The sequence below is a fragment of the Heptranchias perlo genome, unplaced genomic scaffold (assembly GCF_035084215.1).
Source record: "Heptranchias perlo isolate sHepPer1 unplaced genomic scaffold, sHepPer1.hap1 HAP1_SCAFFOLD_44, whole genome shotgun sequence".
Classification (NCBI taxonomy): domain Eukaryota; kingdom Metazoa; phylum Chordata; class Chondrichthyes; order Hexanchiformes; family Hexanchidae; genus Heptranchias; species Heptranchias perlo.
In genome coordinates, this window is record NW_027139453.1 from 10505119 (window position 1) to 10525291 (window position 20173).

Consider the following 20173-nt stretch of genomic DNA (forward strand, 5'->3'; position numbering starts at 1 on the left):
GGAGTCCCCCAGTTTGGGGGGTGACGGGTCCCACGGAATGTGGGGTGAGAAATCAGGAGTTCCCACAGTTTGCGACGGTGTGAGGAGTCCCCCAGTTTCGGGGGGGATGAGTGTTCCCACAGATTGGGGGGTGAGGAATCCCACGGTTTGGGGGTGAGGGGCCTCACAGATTTCTAGGTGAGGAGTCAGGATTGCCCACAGTATGGGGGGCTGGGGTGTGAGGAGTCCCACAGTTTGGTGGTGGGTGGGGTGTGAGGAGTCCCACAGTTTGGGGGGGGGGGGGGTAGGGTGGGGTGTGAGGAGTCCCACAGTTTGTGGCGGGGTGGGGGGTGAGGAATCCCACAGTTTGGGGGTGAGGGGCCCCACAGATTTGTAGGTGAGGAGTCAGGATTACCCACAGTTTGGGGGTGGGTGGGGTGTGAGGAGTCCCACAGTTTGGGGGGGGGCGGTGTGAGGAGTCCCACAGTTTGGGGGTGAGGGGCCCCACAGTTTGGTAGGTGAGGAGTCAGGATTCCCCACAATTTGGGGGGGGGGTGTGGTAAGGCGTCCCACAGTTTGGGGGTGGGGTTTGTGTGAGGAGTCCCACAGGTTGGGGGTGGAACTTTTCCCCTTGTTATTCCTTTGATTAAATTTTCCGTGTTTCCATTCCAGGCACTTCGTGATCCTGATCCCAACGGAATTACGCACTGACTCCCCAGAGAAGGTTTGCGTGCTCTTACTGTCTAGGAACGATCCCACCTCCCTCAAACTGACCATCGACTATGTGGAAAGTAACATAACCATCTTTGAAAAGGAGTTGGTGGGGGACAGCCAGAGGTGCTTGAATTTCACGGTAAGTCAGAGGCGTTGGGCGCTTCTGGGATTTCCTCCTTCATTCCAACTCCCCTCACTTGTTCCTAGCTCAGGACACCTGGAGGAAATGTATCCACTTTGCCAGTGGTTCTTAAACCAGGCCGAATCGTCAGGCTAAAAAAGTCCCCATTGACAATAGTTTCGTTAATCAAAAGAGTTATAACTGACGCAAGAATCTATTCAAATCAAACAATGCATTAAATCATACTCTACACTTCAACAAGTAGCAAGCAGATCAAGTGATACACATCACCTTGACACCAAGGGTTTCTCCTTCAAGGCCCGTTAAGATGAAACAATTCTTTCAGAACTTTTGAAATCTTGATGCTGGACGTCTGTCCCGCTGATCAGTTTTGTTGGGCTCCCACCAGACGGCCGGACAAATTCCGTCCTGACATCCTCTTATATTGTTTTTAGTCTTGGGGCATCGATGAATTAGGAATAATATCATTTTGGCCAATGTTGCCAGGCTTCAACCATGACTAGGCCTCAGTGATTGACAGATATCTCGCATGGGAATAGGGGCAATGGCCGCATCTGTTTTCCAGATGCGGCAGGAAACCCTCTCCCCCATTATCGGCTTTGCACTCACCACCTGCATCTTTCCCCTGGCTTAACAGGTTTTTGCAATGACTGCATCAGTAGGTTTTAGCTATTTAATCTAATATCAGTTCTGCGGAGTGTGATTGCACGGATTCCCATGGTACTCCCTTTCTTTCTCATCAGTGGTGTCTTGCAAACCAAAGAAACCCTTCGAAACCTCACTGCCTGTTCCTTTACAGTTGTTCTGTTCCAGCGTTCCAAAGGGGCAATGTTAACCTGTTCCTCAATCCAAAAATTTTATCCAAAGGTCCAGTAGGTTTTAAATTCCAACGCTAAAGGGATTTTAGCCCCTTCTCTCTTTCCTCATCCCACCGACTCCAATTTCATGATCTGGAGTTTCATCTCTTCTCCCTCCAATTCCAGCCTCCCATCGTCCTCACTGTGATGGTGTCGAGACTGATCACACAGTGCTGTCCCACTCAATATTCACCAGGGTCTGAGAATGGAGAATCTGCACCCTCTCCTCTCCAAACTGTGGGAATCCTCACTCCCCCAAATCTGTTGGACTCCTCACATCTCAATCTGTGGCACTCCTCACTCCCAAAATGTGGGACTCCGCACCCCCAAACTGTGGTGCCCCTCACCCCCAAAACTGTGGTAACACTAACCCCAAAGGTCTGGGACTCCTCAACCCCCAAATTGTGGAGACTACTCATCCCCAAACTGTTGGGAATCCTCACCCCCAAACTGTGGAGCCTCCTCGCCACCCCCAAAGAGTGAGGGCTCCTTACCTCCAAAACTGTGGGACTCCTCATCCCCCAAATTGTGGGACTCCTCACGCCCAACCTGTAGGGACTCCTCACCCCTCAAACTGTGGGGACTCCTCACCCCTCAAACTGTGGGAACTCGTCACCCCACACACTGTGGCATTCCTCACCCCACAAACTGTGGGGCTCCTCAACCGAAACAGAGGACTCCTCATCCCCCAAATTGTGGGGACTCCTCACCCCCCAAACTGTGGGACTCCTCACCCTTTCCTCCCCAAATTATGGGACACCTCACCCCCAAACTGTGGGACTCATCACCACAAAACTGTGGGGAATCCTCACCCCCCAATCTGTGGGACTCCTCACCGCCCAAACTGTGGGACTCCTCACCCCCAAACTGTGGGACTCCTCACCCCCAAAACTGGGAGGAGTCCTCACACTCCAAACTGTGGGACTCCTCACCTTCCAAACACTGGGGACTCCTCACCCCAAACACGAGGGACTCCTCACCCACCCCCCCAAACTCTGCGAATCATTTCCCAGAAAATGTGCGACTCCTCACCCCCCAATCTGTGGGACTCCTCAACCCCCAAACGGTGGAACTCCTCAACGCCCAAACTGATGGGAATCGTCACCTCCCCAAACATTGGGGACTCCTCACCCCGCAAACTGTGTGACTCCACAGCCCCCAAACTTTGAGACTCCTCACCGCCAAAACTCTGGTACTCCTCAACTGCCAAACTTTGGGGATTCCTCACCCCCAACTTTGGGGTCTCCTTACCCCCCAAACTGTAGGGACTGCTCACCCCCCAAACAGTGGGGACGCCTCACCTCCCAAACTGTTGGGCCTCCTCACCCTCCAAACATTGAGAACTCCTCACCTCCCAAACACTGGGGACTCCTGACCTCCCAAACTCTGCAGCTCCTTTCCCCGAAAGTGTGGGGCTGCTCAACTCCCAAACAGTGGGGACAACCTATCCACAAATTGTGGGACTCATCATCTAAACGTGGCCAAGATTTATCCGTCAACCAACACCATTAGCTGGTTGTTTATCTCACCAACTGTTTGTGGGATCTTGCTGTGCACAATTTGGAGCTGCGTTTTCTACATTACAACAGTAATCACACTTCGAAAGTATTTAATTGGCTGAGAAGCGCTTTAAGGCATCCTGAGGTCGTGACAGGCGCTATATAAATGGGAGTTGATTCTGGTGTGAGCAGAATGATACCGGAGCTAAAAGGGTTAAATTATGATGCCAGGTTGCATAGACTGGGCTTGTATTCCCTTGACTATAGCAGAATACACGGTGATATAATTGAAGTGTTTGGAATGATGAAAGAATATTGGCCTTCGTCTCAAGAGGGCTGGAATACAAGTGAGTGGTCGATGTGCTACAGTTTTCCAGAGCTCTGGTCGGACCCCATCTGGAGATTCTATGTTCAGTTCTGTGCACCGTACCTCAGGAAGGATATATTGACCTTGGAGGGGGTGCAGCGGAGACTCACTAGAATTAAATTATGAGGACAGGTTAGATTCATAGAATCACAGAAAGGTTACAGCACGGAAGGAGGCCATTCGGCCCATCGAGTCCGCGTCGGCTCTATGCAAGAACAATCCAACTAGTCCCACTCCCCCGCCCTTTCCTTTCAAGTACTTATCCAGTTCCCTTTTGAAGGCCATGATTGAATCAGTCTCCACCAACCCCTCGGGCAGTGCATTCCAGATCCTAACCACTCGCTGTGTAAAAAAGTTTTTCCTCATTTCACCTTTGTTTCTTTTGCCAATCAACTTAAAGCCATGTCCTCTGGTTCTTGACCCTTCCGCCAATGGGAACATTTTCTCTCTATCTACTCTGTCTAGACCCTTCATAATTTTGAACACCTCGATCAAATCTCCTCCCAACCGTCTCGGTTCCAAGGAGAATAACCCCAGCTTCACCAGTCTATCCACATAACTGAAGTCCCTCATCCCTGGAATCATTCTAGTAAATCTCTTCTGCACCCTCTCCAAGGCCTTCACATCTTTCCTAAAGTGCGGTGCCCAGAATTGGACACAATACTCCAGTTGTTGACGAACCAGTATTTTATAAAGGTTCATCATGACTTCTAAACTTTTGTACTCTCTTCCTCTATTTATAAAGCCCAGGACCCCGTATGCTTTTTTAACCACTTTCTCAATCTGCCCTGCCACCTTCAACGATTTGTGCACATATACCCCAGATCTCTCTGTTCCTGTACCCCTTTTAGAATTGTGCCCTCTAGTTTATATTGCCTCTCCTCGTTCTTCCTACCCAAATGTATCAATTCGCATTTTTCTGCATTATATTTCATCTGTCATATGTCCGCCCATTCCACCAGCCTGTATATATCCACTTGAAGTCCATCCCTATCCTCCTCACTGATTACTATCCAAGTTTTGTGTCTTCAGCAAATTTTGAAATTGTATCCTGTACACCCAAATCCAAGTCATTAACATATATCAAGAAAAGCAGTGGTCCCAGCAGCGACACCTGGGGAACACCACTATACACCTCCCTCCATTCACCACTGCTCTCTGTTTACTGTCCCGAAGCCAATTCTGTATCCATGTTGATACTGCCCCCTTTATTCAATGGGCCGCAATCTTGATGATGAGCCTACCGTGTGGCACTTTATCAAACGTCTTTTGAAAGTCCATATACACCACATCAACCACATTGCCCTCATCTACCCTCTCTGTTAACTCATCAAAAAACTCTATCAGGTTAGTTAAACACGATTTGCCTTTAACAAATCAGTGCTGGCCTTCCCTAATCAATCCACACTTGTCCAAGTGACAGTTAATTCTGTCCCGAATTATCGCTTATAAAAGTTTCCGCACTACTGAGCTTAAACTGACTGGCCTATATTTGCTGGGTTTATCTTTTGAACAAGGGTGTACCATTTACAATTCTCTAGTCCTCTGGCACCACACCCGTATCTACGGATGTTTGGAAGATTATGGCCAGTACCGCCGCATTTTCCACCCTTACCTCCCTCAGCAACACAGGATGCAACTTATCCAGACCGGATGACTTATCTATTGTATGTACAGCTAGCCTTTCTAGTACCTCTTCTTTATCAATTTGTAGTCCATCCGGTGTCTCAACGATATCTTCCTTTACTGATACTCTGGCAGCATCCTCATCCTTGGTAAAGGCAGATGTAAAGGACTCATTTAGCACCTCGGCCATCCTCTCTGCGCCATGAGTAGATTCCTTTATGGTCCCTAATCGGAGCCACCCCTCATCTTACTACCAGGTTACTGTTTACATGCCTGTAGACGACTTTTGGGCTCCCTTTTATGTTTGCCGCCAGTATATTGTCATACTCTCTCTTTGCCCCTCTTATTTACTTTTTCATTTCCCCTCTGAACTTTCCAGAATCTGCCTGATTCTCACTTGTGTTATCAAACTATCATACACCCCTTTATTCTATTTCATCTTACTCTCTATCTCCATTGTCATCCAGGGAACTCTTGCTTTAGTTGCCCTAAATTTCTACCTCGTGGGAATGTGTCTAGACTGTACTCAAACCATCTCCTGCTAAAAGGCCGCTCACTGTTCAATGACAGTTTTGCCTGCCAATCTTTGATTCCAATTTACCCGGGCCAGATCTGTTCTCATCCCATTGAAAATGGCCCTCCTCCAATTGAGCATTTTTACTTTAGAGTGTTCCGTGTCCTTTTCCATAGCTAATCCAAACCTTATGATAATATGACCGCTGCTCCCTAAGTGCTCCCTCATTGACTCTTACTACACTTGGCCACCTCACTCCCGAGAAGCAAGTCCAGCTCTGATCGAATTGAATGGTGGAACAGGCTCGAGGGGCTGAATGGCCTCCTTCTGTACCTATGCTGCTTACATTGAGATGATGTGCTGTGTGTTTTCTGTGCAGGTGAAGGACGAAGATGTAAAATTCCAGTACAGCGCCTTGTTAAAAGTCACCGTGACTTGTCCGGGAGAAAATGTTTTTGTCAACAAAACCAAGAAGGTTATTTTGAAGAGATATAACTCGCTGACCTTTGTACAGACGGACAAACCCATCTACAAACCAGGACAGACAGGTGTGCTGGGGTCCTGTGGATGGGGAGAGGGTTGGGAATACAGCTTTCTTCAAGGAGGGAGCTTTCACTGAACAGGGCAAGATTGCTTGTTAACAGCGGTCCTTCAACAGCCCTTCTCACCCAGCAAGAGAAAGTTTAACCATCACCATCCTTTTACACCACCACCACCGAATCCTCCTACCGTCAACCTCCTGGGGGTCGCCATTAACTGCAATCTCAACTGGACCAGACACATAAACACTGCGACTATTAGAGCAGGTGCGAGGCTGGGTATACTGCGGCGAGGAATTCACCTCCTGACTACCCAAGGCCTCTCCACCAACTACAAGATAGGGCGCAGAGGAGATTTACCAGAATGGTGCCAGGGATGAAGGGTTCCGTTATGTGGAGAGACTGGAGAAGCTGGGGTTAATCTCCTTAGAACAGAGAAGGTTAAGGGGAGTTTTGTTAGAGGTGTTCAAAATCATGAGGGGTTTTGAGAGAGTAAATAAGGAGAAACTGCTTCCAGTGGCTGAAGGATCGGTAACCAGAGGACACAGATTTAAGATAATTGGCAAAAGAACCAGAGGAGGAGATGAGGAGAATTCTTTACACAGCGAGTTGTTACGATCCGGAATGCGTTGCCTGAAAGGGCTGTGGAAGCAGATTCATTTATAACTTTCAAAAGGGAATTGGATAAATACCTGAAGGGAAAAAATGCAGGGCCATAGGAAAAGAGCAGGGGAATGGGACTAATTGGATAGCTCATTCAAAGAGCCAGCACAGGTACGATGGGCCAAATGGCCTCCTCCTGTACGGTATGATTCTCTGATTCTATATATCGGGAGTGTGATGGAATACTCTCCACTTGCCTGGATGAGTGCAGCTCCAACAACACTCAAGAAGCTCGACACCATCCAGGACAACGCAGCCCGCTTGATTGGCACCCCATCCACCACCCTAAACATTCTCTCCCTTCACCACCGGCGCACCGTGGCTGCAGTGTGTACCATCCACAGGATGCACTGCAGCAACTCGCCAAGGATTCTTCGACAGCACCTCCCAAACCCGCGAACTCTACCACCTAGAAGGACTGCATTGGCTCAAAAAGGCGGCTCACCACCACCTTAGGGATGGGCAATAAATGCTGTTCTTGCCAGCGATGCCCATATCCTGACAATGAATGGAGAAACACCTCTTCATGAACCCCAATTCTACCATCTCCCCAATCCCCAGAGGGACCACCTTAAAATTAGAGCTCGGCCGTTCAGGGGTGATGTCAGGAAGCACTTCTTCACACAAAGGGGAGTGGGTATCTGGGACCTTTCTCCCCCAAAAAGCTATGGATGCTGGGGACCAATTACTGTTCGTGTGTAACCTTTTATCCCCTCTGTTTGTGGGGGGATTCAACCCAGTGGGTGAGAGGACAGTGTATGACCCAGTGACCCACCCAGTCTCCATCAGATAGACGATCCCTTCATCCCCTCTGCCTGGGCGGGGGGAGGGTTTAACCCCAGATTCCAAAGGGTGAGAGGTCATTTTCTGATTCGTTTCTCTGTGCTGCGTGAATGTGATCTCCTGTATTCTGGGGGCTCGAATCTCTGGAACTTACTTTGTCTTTCTCTATCTTTCAGTGAAATTCAGGATTGTTACATTGAATGAAAATTTCATCCACATTCAGGAAAAGGTAAGATCTCTCTCTCTCTCTCGAGCTCTATCTCTATCTCGCTCAAACTCTCCCCAACTCTCACTCTAACTCTTTCTCTCGCTCTATCTCGATCTCTCTGTCTCCCTCTCTCTCTATCTCCCTCTTTCTGTCTCCCACTCTCTGTCTCTCTCTCTCTCTAACTCTCATTCTCTCTCTCTATCTCGCTCTCCATCTCGCTCTCTCTCGCTCGACCTCGCTCTCTCTCTATGCCCCCTCTCTCTATCGCCCTCTCTCTATATCTCCTATTCTCTCTCTCACTCTCTCTCTCCAAATCTCTCTCTAATTGTCGCTCTCTATCTCGCTCTTTCTCGATCTCGCTCTCTCTCTATCTTTCTCTCTCTATCTTTCTCTCTCTCTCTATCTCCCTCTCTCTCTCGGTCACTCTGTCTGTCTCTCTATCTCTCTTTCTAGCTCTATCTTTCTCTCTAGCTCTGTCTCATTCTCTCTCTCCCTCTCTCTCTATCTCTATCTCCATCTCTCTATCTCTGTCTGTCTGTCCGTCTGTATCATAGCCGGTGCAGCACAGAAAGAGGCCATTCTGCCCATCGTGCCTGTGCTGGCTCTTTGAAAGAGCTATCCGGTTAGTCCGACATCCCTGCTCTTTCCCCGTATCCCTGTATATTTTTTTCCTTTCCGTATTTATCCAATTCCCTTTTGAAAGTTATTATTGAATCTGCTTCCACCGTCCTATCAGGCAGCGCATTCCAGATCGTAACAAGTCGCTGAGTAAAAATATATTTCCTCATGTCGCCTCCCGTTCTTTTGCCGATCACCTTAAATCTTTGTCCGATCGTTCCCGACCCTTCTGCCACTGGAAACAGTTTCTCCTTATTTAGTCTATCAAAACCCTGCATGGTTTTGAACACCTCTATTAAATCTTCCCTTAACCTTCTCTGCTTTCATGAGAACAACCCCAGCTTCTGCAGTCTCTCTACATAACTGAAGTCCCTCATCTCTGGTCGCATTCTAGTAAATCTCCTCTTCACCCTCTCCAAGGCCTTCACGTCCTTCCTATGGTGTGGTGCCCAGAATTGAATACAATACTCCAGCTGGGGCCTAACCAGTGTTTTATAAAAGTTTAGCATAACTCCCTTGATTTTGTACTCTGTGCCTCTATTAATAAGGCCCAGGATCCACGTGTGCTTTTTTAACAGCCTTCTCAACCTGTCCTGCCTCTTTTAAACCTAAAAAGATTTGTGTACATGCACCTCCCGGTCTCAATGTCCTTGCACAAACCTTTAAAATTGTACCATTTATATTGCCTCTACTCATTCTCTTGACCAATAATTATCATTTTACGAATCTCTGTGTTAAATTTCACCTGCCTTGTGTCTGCTCATTTCACCAGTCTGTCTCTGTCCTCCTGAAGTCTGTTAAAATCCTCCACATTGTTTACTACATTTCTGAGTTGTAGTGCTGAAGCCTTATTCTCCAGAACTAGCCGCGCCTCTAGCCGAACTGTTCCATTACAGCTACAACACTGGCATCTACCCGACAATGTGGAAAATTGCCCAGGTATGCTCTGTCCACAAAAAGCAGGTCAAATCCAATCCGGACAATTACCGCCCCATCAGTCTGTTCTCAATCATCAGCAAAGTGATGGAAGGTGTCGTCGACAGTGCTATCAAGCAACACTTACTCACCAATGACCTGCTCACCGATGCTCAGTTTGGGATCCGCCAGGACCATTCGGCTCCAGACCTCATTACAGCCTTGGTCCAAACATGGACAAAAAAGCTGAATTCCAGAGATGAGGTGAGAATGACTGCCCTTGACATCAAGGCAGCATTTGACCTAGTGTGGCACCAAGGAGCCCAAGTAAAATTGAAGCAAATGGGAATCAGGGGGAAAACTCTCCATTGGCTGGAGTTATACCTAGCACAAAGAAGATGGTAGTGGTTCTTGGAGGCCAATCATCTCATCCCCAGGTGTTCCTCAGGGCAGTGTCCTAGGCCCAACCGTCTTCAGCTGTTTCATCGATGACCTTCCCTCCATCATAAGGTCAGAAATGGGGATGTTCGCTGATGATTGCACAGTGTTCAGTTCCATTCGCAACCCCTCAGATAATGAAGCAGTCCGAGCCCGCATGCAGCAAGATCTGGACAACATCCAGCCTTGAGCTCATAAGTGGCAAGTAACATTCGCGCCAGATAAGTGCCAGGCAATGACCATCTCCACCAAGAGAGAGTCCAACCACCTCCCCTTGACATTCAACGGCATTACCATCGCCGAATCCCCCACCATCAACATCCTTGGAGTCACCGTTGACCAGAAACTTAACTGGACCAACCATATAAATATTGTGGCTACAAGAGGAGGTCAGAGGCTGGGTATTCTGCGGAGAGTGACTCACCTCCTGACTCCCAAAGCCTTTCCACCATCTACAAGGCACAAGTCAGGAGTGTGATGGAATACTCTCCACTTGCCTGGATGAGTGTAGCTCCAACAACACTCAAGAAGCTCGACACCATCCAGGACAAAGCAGCCCGCTTGATTGGCACCCCATCCACCACCCTAAACATTCAATCCCGTCACCACCGGCGCACTGTGGCTCCAGTGTGCACCATCCACAAGATGCACTGCAGAAACTCGCCAAGGCTTCTTCGACAGCACCTCCCAAACCAGCGACCTCTACCACCTGGAAGGACAAGGGCAGCAGGCACATGGGAACAACACCACCTGCACGTTCCCCTCCAAGTCACACACCATCCCGAATTGGAAATATATCGCCGTTCCTTCATCGTCGGTTGGTCAAATTCCTGGAACTCCCTTCCTAACAGCACTGTGGGAGAACCTTCACCACACGGACTGCAGCGGTTCAAGAAGACAGCTCAACACCAACTTCTCACGGGCAACTGGGGATGGGCAATAAATGCCGGCCTCGCCAGCGACGCCCAAATCCCATGATCGAATAAAAAAAAACACCGATGTTAGTCTGACTCGTCTGCAATTGCCGGGTTTATCCCTCTCCCCTTTTTTGAATACGGGTGTTATATTTCCAATCTTCCAGTCCTACGACACTATCCCCATATCTGAAGAGGATTGGAAGATTGTGGCCAGACCCTCCGCAATTTCCACCCTTACTTCCCTCAGTAACCTCGCATCCATCCCATCTGGACCAGGTGACTTTTCCACTTTGAGTACTGCCAATCTTTTAATACCTCCTCTTTATCTATTTTTACCCTATCCAATATCGTTACTAACTCCTCCTTTACCGTTACATTGGCAGCATCGTCCTCTCTCGTGAAGGCCGATGTGAAGTGTTCATTTAGTACCTCAGCCATGATCTCTGTCTCCATAAGAAGATCTCATTTTTGGTCCCTAATCAGTCCTACCTTTCGTTTGACTACTCTTTTAATATTTATATGCCTATTGACGACTTTTGGGTTCCCTTTTATGTTAGCCACTAATCTGTTCTCATACTCTCTTCGCCCCTCTTATTTCCTTTTTAGATCTCCTCTGTACATTGTATTCAGTCTGGGTCTCCAGTGTATTATGAACCTTACATTTTTTATAAGCCTCCATTTTCTGTTTCATTTTAATCTCTATATATTTAGTCATTCAGGCATCTCTAGCTTTTGATGCCCTTCCGTTCCCTCTGTCTGGCTCTTTCTCTTTCTCTCTCTCTCTATCTCTCTCTCTGCCTCTATTTGTTTCTCTGTTTCTCTCTCTGGCTCTCCCTCTCTCTCTCTCTCGGTCTGTCTGTCTCCCTCTTTCTCCCTCTCTGTCTCTCTTTCTGTTTATCTGTCTATCTCTGTCTCTTTCTCTGTCTGTCTCTTTCTTTCCCTCTCTCTGTCTCTCTGCCTGTCTGTCTGTCTGTCTGTCTGTCTCTCTGTTTCTCTTTCTGTTTATCTGTCTATCTCTGTCTCTATCTATCTATCTCTGTCTCTGTCTCTCTCTCTCTCTGTCTGTCTGTCTCTCCATCTCTCTCTCTGCCTCTCTATCTATTTCTCTGTTTCTTTCTCTGGCTATCCCTCTCTCTCTCTCTCACGGTCTCTCCTCTCTCTTTCTCTCTTTCTGTCTGTCTGTCTGTCTCTCTCTCTCTCCCTCTCTGTCTCTCTTTCTGTTTATCTTCTATCTCTGTCTCTCTGTCTCTCTCTCGCTCTCTCTCTCTCTGTCTCTCGTTCTGTGTATCTGTCTATCTCTGTCTCTCTCTCTATCTCTCTCTCTGTCTTTGTCTCTATCTCTCTCTCTCTGTCTCTGTATCTCCCTCTCTGTCGATCTGTTTATTTCTGTCTCTCTCTCTCTCTATCTCTCGATCCATCTATCCCTCCATCTTCCCTCACCCTCTTCCCCCTCAGTCCCGTTTCCCACTCACATCCTCACCCCCGTACTCTTCTCCTCTCCCCCTTCAGCCGCATCCCCCTCTCAACTCCTCCCCATGTGCCCGTCTCCTTCTCTCCCTCATCCTCTCCCCCTCAATCCCCCCTCCCTCTCACCTTCTCCCCCCTCTGTACCCTTCTCCCTCTCCCTCCTCACCCTCTATCTCCTCAGCCCCCCTGCCTCTCACCTTGTCCCCCTATACCCCACTCGTTCTCCCCCTAACCCTCTCCCCCCTCAGCTCCCTCTCCCTTCCACCTACTCCCCCCGTGCCCCTTTCCTATGCCCTCACCCTCTCGCCCCTCAGTCCCCTCTGCCTCTCAGCTTCTCCCCCTTACCCCTCTCATTCTCCCTCTCACCCTCTCCCCCCTCAGCCCCCTCTGCCTCTCACCTCCTCCTCCTCCAGTACCCCTCACCCTCACCCTCAATCCCCTCTCCCTCTCACATCCGCCCTCCCCCTCACCCTCCCTCCTCGGCTTCACTTTCTGGAAATGTCTCCTCAATCCGCTCACTCTTGCCCTCCCTCCTTTTGAAGCCACTCCAACCCTCCACTCTTTCATTTTGCCTGACCCACTCCATCCCTTCATACGCCAGTGCCTACTCCTCCTCTCTTCAAGGCCGTTTGAAACTGTTGCTTGATCCTCTGACTAATGTTGACGCCTGTGAGTAAATGAACCTCTTTCTCCTTTTCTCTTCCAGTATCCCGTGGTCGTCATGTGGGTGAGTCTAATTTGCCAAATGGTAAAGTCAAGTCTGACTCTATTCAAAAACCCTTTCATTCAATGTAGGACTGAGCCCTGAACACACAACAGGAAATACCCAGGCCCCATCCCCGGCCTACACTGAGGCGAATCAGCCGCGAGATCCCTGGTACTGATCACCGTCCAGTTACCCCAGGGTTAGGGAGGGGGGTGAATCAGCCCCTGGGTTCCAGCTCCTGATCCCCGTCCAGTGACCCCTGGGTTAGGGAGGGGATGAATCAGCCCCGGGGTTCCTGCTCCTGATCCCTGTCCAGTGACACCTGGGTTAGAGAGGGGGTGAATCAACCCCGGGGTTCCTGCTGCTGATCCCTGTCCAGTGACACCTGGGTTAGGGAGGGAGTGAATCAGCCCCGTGGTTCCTGCTCCTGATCCCTGTCCAGTGACCCCTGGGTTAGGGAGGATGTGAATCAGCCTCGGGATTCCTGCTCCTGATCACTGTCCAGTGACCCCTGGGTTAGGGAGGGGGTGAATCAGCCCCTGGGTTCCTGCTCCTGATCCCTGTCCAGTGACCCCTCGGTTAGAGATGGGTTGAATCAGCCCCGGGGTTCCTGCTTCTGATCCGCGTCCAGTTACCCCAGGGTTTGGGAGGGGGGTGAATCAGCCCCGTGGTTCCTGCTCCTGATCCCTGTCCAGTGACCCCTGGGTTAGGGAGGGGGGTGAATCAGCCCTTGGGTTCCTGCTCCTGATCGCTGTCCAGTGACCCCTGGGTTAGGCAGGGGTGTGAATCAGCCCCGGGGTTCCTTCTCCTGATCGCTGTTCAGTGACCCCTGGGTTAGGGAGAGGGTGAATCATCCCCGGGGTTCCTGCTCCTTACCCCTGTCCAGTGACCCCTGGGTTAGGGAGGGGGTGAGTCAGCCCCGGGGCCCCTGCTCCTGATCCCTGTCCAGTGACCCCTGGTTAGGGAGGGGATGATTCAATACCGGGGTTCCTGCTCCTGATCCCTGTCCAGTGACCCCTGCGTTAGGGAGGGGTGAGTCAGCTCGGGGTTCCTGCTCCTGGTCCCTGTCCAGTGACCCCTGGGTTAGGGAGGGGGTGAATCAACTCGGGGTTCCTGCTCCTGATCCCTGTCCAGTGACCCCTGGATGAGGAATGTGGCTGCATGAAGGGCTCCTCTCTCTGATGGGATAGTCAGAAAAGGATGCAGTGAAACACAAGATCGATGGACAGCAAGGGAAGGTGGGAATGAAACGCTTTGGATATTGAATCCCCCAGGACCCTCGGAGGAACCGAATTGGGCAGTGGAAGAACGTGGAAGCGAGGCAAGGGATCGCGTCGCTGACCTTTGACATTGTGGCAGAACCGTTAATGGGATCGTACAGAATCCAGGTGGAAAAGGCACACGGCAACGTGGAACACTCATTCCAAGTGGAGGAATATGGTAATCTCCCTCCCACTCTTGTCCTGCGAGTCCCCACTCTCCCCAACAAAAGCACCCAATTTTATAGCCCCCTCTAACGTAATGAAACGTCCCAAAGCCGTTCACAGAACGGCAAATCAGGCAAAAATTCGACAGCAGAGGTATTAGGACAGGTGAACAAAAGCTTGATTAAAGGGATGGCTTTTAATGAGCTTCCTAAACGTGGAGAGGGAGAGACACGGTAAGGTTTCGGGAGGGAATTCCAGAGCTTAGGGCCTAGGCAGCTGAAGGCACGGCCGCCAATGATGGAGCGATTAAAATCGGGGATGCTCAAGAGGCCAGAATCGGAGAAGCGCAGAGAGCTTGGAGGGCTGTAGGAGCTGGAGGAGGTTACAGAGATTCCGAGGGGGCGAGGGCCATGCAGAGATCTCGGAGGTTTGTAGGGCCGGAGGAGGTTTCAAAGATATGGAGGGGGTGAGGGCCATGCAGAGATCTCGGAGGTTTGTAGGGCTGGAGGAGGTTACAGAGATATGGAGGGGGATAGGGCTATGCAGAGATCTCGGAGGTTTGTAGGGCTGGAGGAGGTTACAGCGATAGTGAGGGGGATAGGGCTATGCAGAGATCTCGGAGGTTTGTAGGGCTGGAAGAGGTTACAGAGATATGGAGGGGGCGAGGGCCATGCAGAGATCTCGGAGGATTGTCGGGCTGGAGGAGGTTACAGCGATAGTGAGGGGGAGAGGGCCATGCAGAGATCTCGGATGTCTGTTAGGGCTGGAGGAGGTTACAGAGATAGGGATGGAGAGAGGGCCATGCAGAGATCTCGGAGGTCTGTTAGGGCTGGAGGAGGTTACAGAGATAGGGATGGAGAGAGGGCCATGCAGAGATTTTGGAGGTTTGTACGGCTGGAGGAGGTTACAGAGATAGGGAGGTGGGGGGCGAGGGCCATGGAGGTGATTTGAACACGAGGATGAGAATTTTAAAATCGAGGTGTTCCCGGACCGGTAGCCAATGGGATGATGTGAGAACAGGACTTGGTGCGAGTTAGGATACGGGAAGATGAGTTCCTCTGAACTTATCATCTCCCTTTTTCTTCCAGTTTTACCCAAGTTTCAACTCCAGCTGCAGTTTCCAAAATCGATCACAATTCTCGACCCGACGATTCACTTCAAAGTGTGTGGCAGGTAAAAGATAAGCCTTTATGTAACGCTGTATCTAACCGAGTCTGTACCTGCCCTGGGAGTGTTTGTTGGGACAATGTAGAGGGAGTTTTACTTTTTATCTAACCCGTGCTGTAACTCCTCTGGGAGTGTTTGATTGGACAGTGTAGAGGGACTTTACTCTGTACCTAACCCGTACTGTCACTGCCCTGGGCATGTGTGATGCGACATTGTAGAGGGAGCTTTACTCTGTATCTAACCCTTGCTGTACCTGCCCTGGGAGTGTTTGATCGGACATTGTCGAGTGAGCTTTACTCTGTATCTAACCCTGTACCTGCCGTGGCAGTGTTTGAAGGGACAGTGTAGAGGGAGCATTACTCTGTATTTTACCCTGTACCTGCCCTGGGAGTGTTTGATGGGACAGTGTACAGTGAGTTTTACACTGTATCTAACCCTGTACCTGCCCTGGGAGTGTTTAATGGGATAGTGTAGAGGGAGCTTTACTCTGTACATAACCCGGTCTGTACCTGCCCTGGGAGTGTTTGATGCGACAGTGTGGAAGGGGCTTTACTCTGTATCTAACCCGTGCTGTACCTGCCCTGGGAGTGTTTGATGGGACAGTGTAGAGGGAGCTTTACTCTGTATCTAACCCTGTACCTGCCCTCGGAGTGTTTGATGGGAAAGTGTAGAGGGAGCTTTACTCTGTATCTAACCCTGTACCTGCCCTGGGAGTGTTTGATGGGACAGTGTAGATGGAGCTTTACTCTGTATCTAACCCTGTACCTGCCCTGTGAGTGTTTGATGGGACAGTGTAGAGGGAGCTTTACTCTATATCTGACCCTGTACCTGCCCTGTGAGTGTTTGATGGACAGTGTAGAGTGAGCTTTACTCTGTATCTAACCCTGTACCTGCCCTGGGAGTGTTTGATGGGACAGTGTAGAGGGAGCTTTACTCTGTATCTAACTCTGTACCTGCCCTGGGAGTGATTGATGGGACAGTGTAGACGGAGCTTTACTCTGTAACTAACCCTGTACCTGCCCTGTGAGTGTTTGATGGGACAGTGTAGAAGGAGCTTTACTCTGTATCTAACCCTGTACCTGCCCTGGGAGTGTTTGATGGGACAGTGTAGCGGGAGCTTTACTCTGTATCTAACCCTGTACCTGCCCTGTGAGTGTTTGATGGGACAGTGTAGAAGGAGCTTTACTCTTTATCTAACCCGTGTGGTGACTCTTTTTCAGATACACGTACGGGAAGCCAACAATAGGACAGATTAAGGGGACAGTTTGTTTGATCTACAGCTATTACCCTGAGCAGTCTAACAATTGCCAACAGGTGTTTGGTGAGGTCAGTTGCAGCAGAGCAAGATCCCACAGAAGTCACTCCGAAGACGAGTGGCTCGCGGGTGTTGTGTTTCCTGGGGTGGGGGAGGGGCGGTAGCAGGCTTCACGGGTTGTGGCGGAAGCGGGCATCACAATCGAGGGAGAATGGGGGGAGGGGAAGAGGGAAGGGAATCGCAAGGTTTCCTTGTAGGGGCTCAGATGTCAGCCGTGGCACAGAGAGAACATCTCTCGCAACTGAGATGGAAGCTGATGGGTTCGAGCCATGCTCCAGAGACTGGAGCACGTGATCCAGGCCTGCCTTCCCGGTGTCAGTCGTGAGGGAGCGCTGCACTGTCAGAGGGTCAGTCCTGAGGGAGCGCTGCACTGTCGGAGGGTCAGGACTGAGGGAACGCTGCACTGTCAGAGGGTCAGTACTGAGGGAGCGCTGCACTGTCAGAGAGTCAGTAGTGACGGAGTGCTGCACTATCAGAGGGTCAGTACTGACGGACCGCTGCACTGTCAGAGGGTCAGCAGTGAGGGAGCGCTGCACTGTCAGAGGTTCAGTACTGACGAGTGCTACACTGTCGGATTGTCAGTACTGAGGGAGCGCTGCACTGTCGGAGGGTCAGTACTGATGGAGCGCTGCACTGTCGGAGGGTCAGTAACGAGGGAGTGCTGCACTGTCGGTGGGTCAGTACTGAGGGAGCGCTGCACTGTCGGAGGGTCAGTACTGATGGAGCGCTGAACTGTCGGAGGGTCAGTAACGAGGGAGTGCTGCACTGTCGGTGGGTCAGTACTGAGGGAGTGCTGCACTGTCGGTGGGTCAGTACTGAGGGAGCGCTGCACTGTTGTTGGGTCAGTATTGAGGGAGCACTACACTGTCGGAGGGTCGGTACTGTGGGAATGCTGCACTGTCGGAGGGTCAGTACTGAGGGAGCGCTGCACTGTCGGTGGGTCAGTACTGAGGCAGCGCTGCACTGTTGGAGGGGCAGCACTGAGGGATCGCTACATTGTTAGAGCGTCGGTAATGAGGGAATGCTGCACTGTCGGGGGGTCAGTGCTGAGGGAGCGCTGCACTGTCGGAGGGTCAGTACTGAGGGAGAAATGCACTGTCGAAAAGTCGGTACTGAGGGAACGCTGCACTGTCGGAATACAACTGTTCCAAATAACAATTTCCCTCTGTTTCTCTCAGACTGACTCCGATGGTTGCCTTTCCCGAGATCTCTCCACCGCGATATTCCATCTCAAGAGGCGACGATATAAACGAGACATTCTTGCCCGGTTTGTACTGAAGGAGGATGGAACAGGTTGGTGGGGGATTGAGTGACTTGTCCTCTCTCTCTTTTACTATCTCACTCTCCGTCTCACTCTCTGCCTCACTCCCCACCTCTTTCTCTATTTTCCCCTCTCTCTCTATCTCTCTCTGTCTCTGTTTCTCTCTGTCTCGCTCACTCTCACGATCTTACTCTCTGTCTCGGTCACTATCTCTCTCTCCAGTTATCTTACTCTCTGTCTCTCTCTGTATCTCACCCTCTGTCTCTCTCACAATCTCAATCTCTCTCTCTGTATCTCACTCTTTCTGTCTCTCTCGCTATCTGGCTCTCTGTCACTCTGTCTCTCTCACTGTCTCACACTCTGCCTCTCTCCGTCTCCCTCCCGATCTCACTCTCTGTCTCTCTCTCTCTGTCTTTCACTATCGCACTCTCTGTTTCTCTTTCTCCCTGTCTCTGTCTCTCACTATCTCTCTCTTTGTTTCCATGTCACCCTCTCCCCACTATTTCTCTGCCTCACTCTTTGTCTCCCTCTGCCTCTCTCTGTCTCTTTCCCTCGCTACCACACTCTCACTATCTCACTCTCTGTCTCTTGATCTCTTTTTCTTTCTCTTTTTCTCACTCTCTGTCAGTCTTTCTGCTTCTCTCTCTCTGCCTCATTTTATGTCTCTCACTGTTTCTCCCTCTCTGTCTCTCCCACTATCTCACTCTCTGTCTCTCTCTCTGTCTCGCTCACTATCTCTCTCTCTCTCCCTCTCTAATTATCTCACTCTCCGTCTCTCTCTGTATCTCACTATCTGTCTCTCTCACTATCTCAATCTCTGTCTCTCTGTCTCTCTCTGCCTATCTCACTCTCTGTCTCTCTCTGTCTCTCTCACTATCCCACTCTCTGTGTCGCTTTCTCTCTGTCTCCGTCTCTCTCACTATCTCTCTCTTTGTTTTCCCGTCACTCTCTCCCCCCCCCCCCCCACTCTCTCTCTGCCTCAATCTTTGTTACTCTCTGTCTCGACCTGGATCTATCTCTCTCTCAGTACCTTACTCTCACTATCTCACTCTCTGTTTCTTGATCTCTGTTTCTTTCTCTGTTTCTCACTTTCTGCCAGTCTCTCTGCCTTTCTCTGCGTCACTCTCTGTCTCTCACTATTTACCCCTCAACCCTAAAGCTAACCCTAACCCTAACGCCAGAGTGCGGGATGAGAGGGGACCTTATAGAAGGGTATAAGAGGGGATTGAGAGGGGTACTTATAGAGGGGAATAAGGGCCTGATTGCGATTGAAAGAGGTCCATATAGAGGGGTATAAAGCTTGAGTGGGGAATAGGAGAGGTCCCTATAGAGGGGTATAAGGTTTGAGTGGGGAATGGGAGGGATCCTCATAGAGGGGGTTAAGGGAATGAGAGGGGTCCAGTCTCATTCCCTTATCCCCCTCTATGAGGACCCCTCTCATTCCCCATTCAGTCCCTTATACCCCTCTATAAGGACCCCTCTCATTCCCCACTCAGTCCCTTATAACCCTCTATAAGGACCCCTCCCATTTCACACTCAGTCTCTTATACCCTTCTATAAGGTCCCCTCTCATTTCCCATTCAGTCCCTTATATCCCTCTTTCAGGACCCCACTCATTTCCCACTCTGTTCCTTATCCCCCCTCTAAAGGACCCATCTCATTTCCCACTCAACCCTAACCCTAACCCTTCCCTAATGTCTCTCTCACTATCTCCCTCTTTGTCTCTCTCACAATCTCATCCCCCCACTTATATCACTCTACAAACGCCCCTCTCACTCCCCACTCAATCCCTTATGCCACACTTAAAGGACCATTCTTAATCCGCACTCATCCCTTATAGCCTCTAAACCGACCCCTCTCATTCCCGACTCACTTATACCCCTCTACAAGGACTCCTCTCATTCCCTTATCCCCCTCGATGAGGACCCCTCTCATTCCTCACTCGAAACTTATACCCCTCTATAGGGACCTCTCCTATTCCCCACTCAAGCTTTATACCCCTCTATAGGGATCCCTCTCATTCCCAATCAGGCCCTTATTCCCCTCTATAA

General features: G+C 50.2%; 1 protein-coding gene across 1 annotated transcript in view; it reads left to right on the top strand.

Moving 5' to 3' along the window:
• Window positions 1-20173, top strand: part of LOC137312964 (alpha-2-macroglobulin-like) — a 144823-nt gene that overhangs the window by 12179 nt on the left and 112471 nt on the right. Inside the window, exons 2-9 of the mRNA XM_067979323.1 lie at window positions 652-832; window positions 6078-6246; window positions 7860-7912; window positions 12953-12973; window positions 14227-14392; window positions 15468-15552; window positions 16767-16872; window positions 18040-18154. Coding sequence (XP_067835424.1) covers window positions 652-832; window positions 6078-6246; window positions 7860-7912; window positions 12953-12973; window positions 14227-14392; window positions 15468-15552; window positions 16767-16872; window positions 18040-18154 — 896 coding nt within the window. The remainder of the gene's footprint in view (window positions 1-651; window positions 833-6077; window positions 6247-7859; window positions 7913-12952; window positions 12974-14226; window positions 14393-15467; window positions 15553-16766; window positions 16873-18039; window positions 18155-20173) is intronic.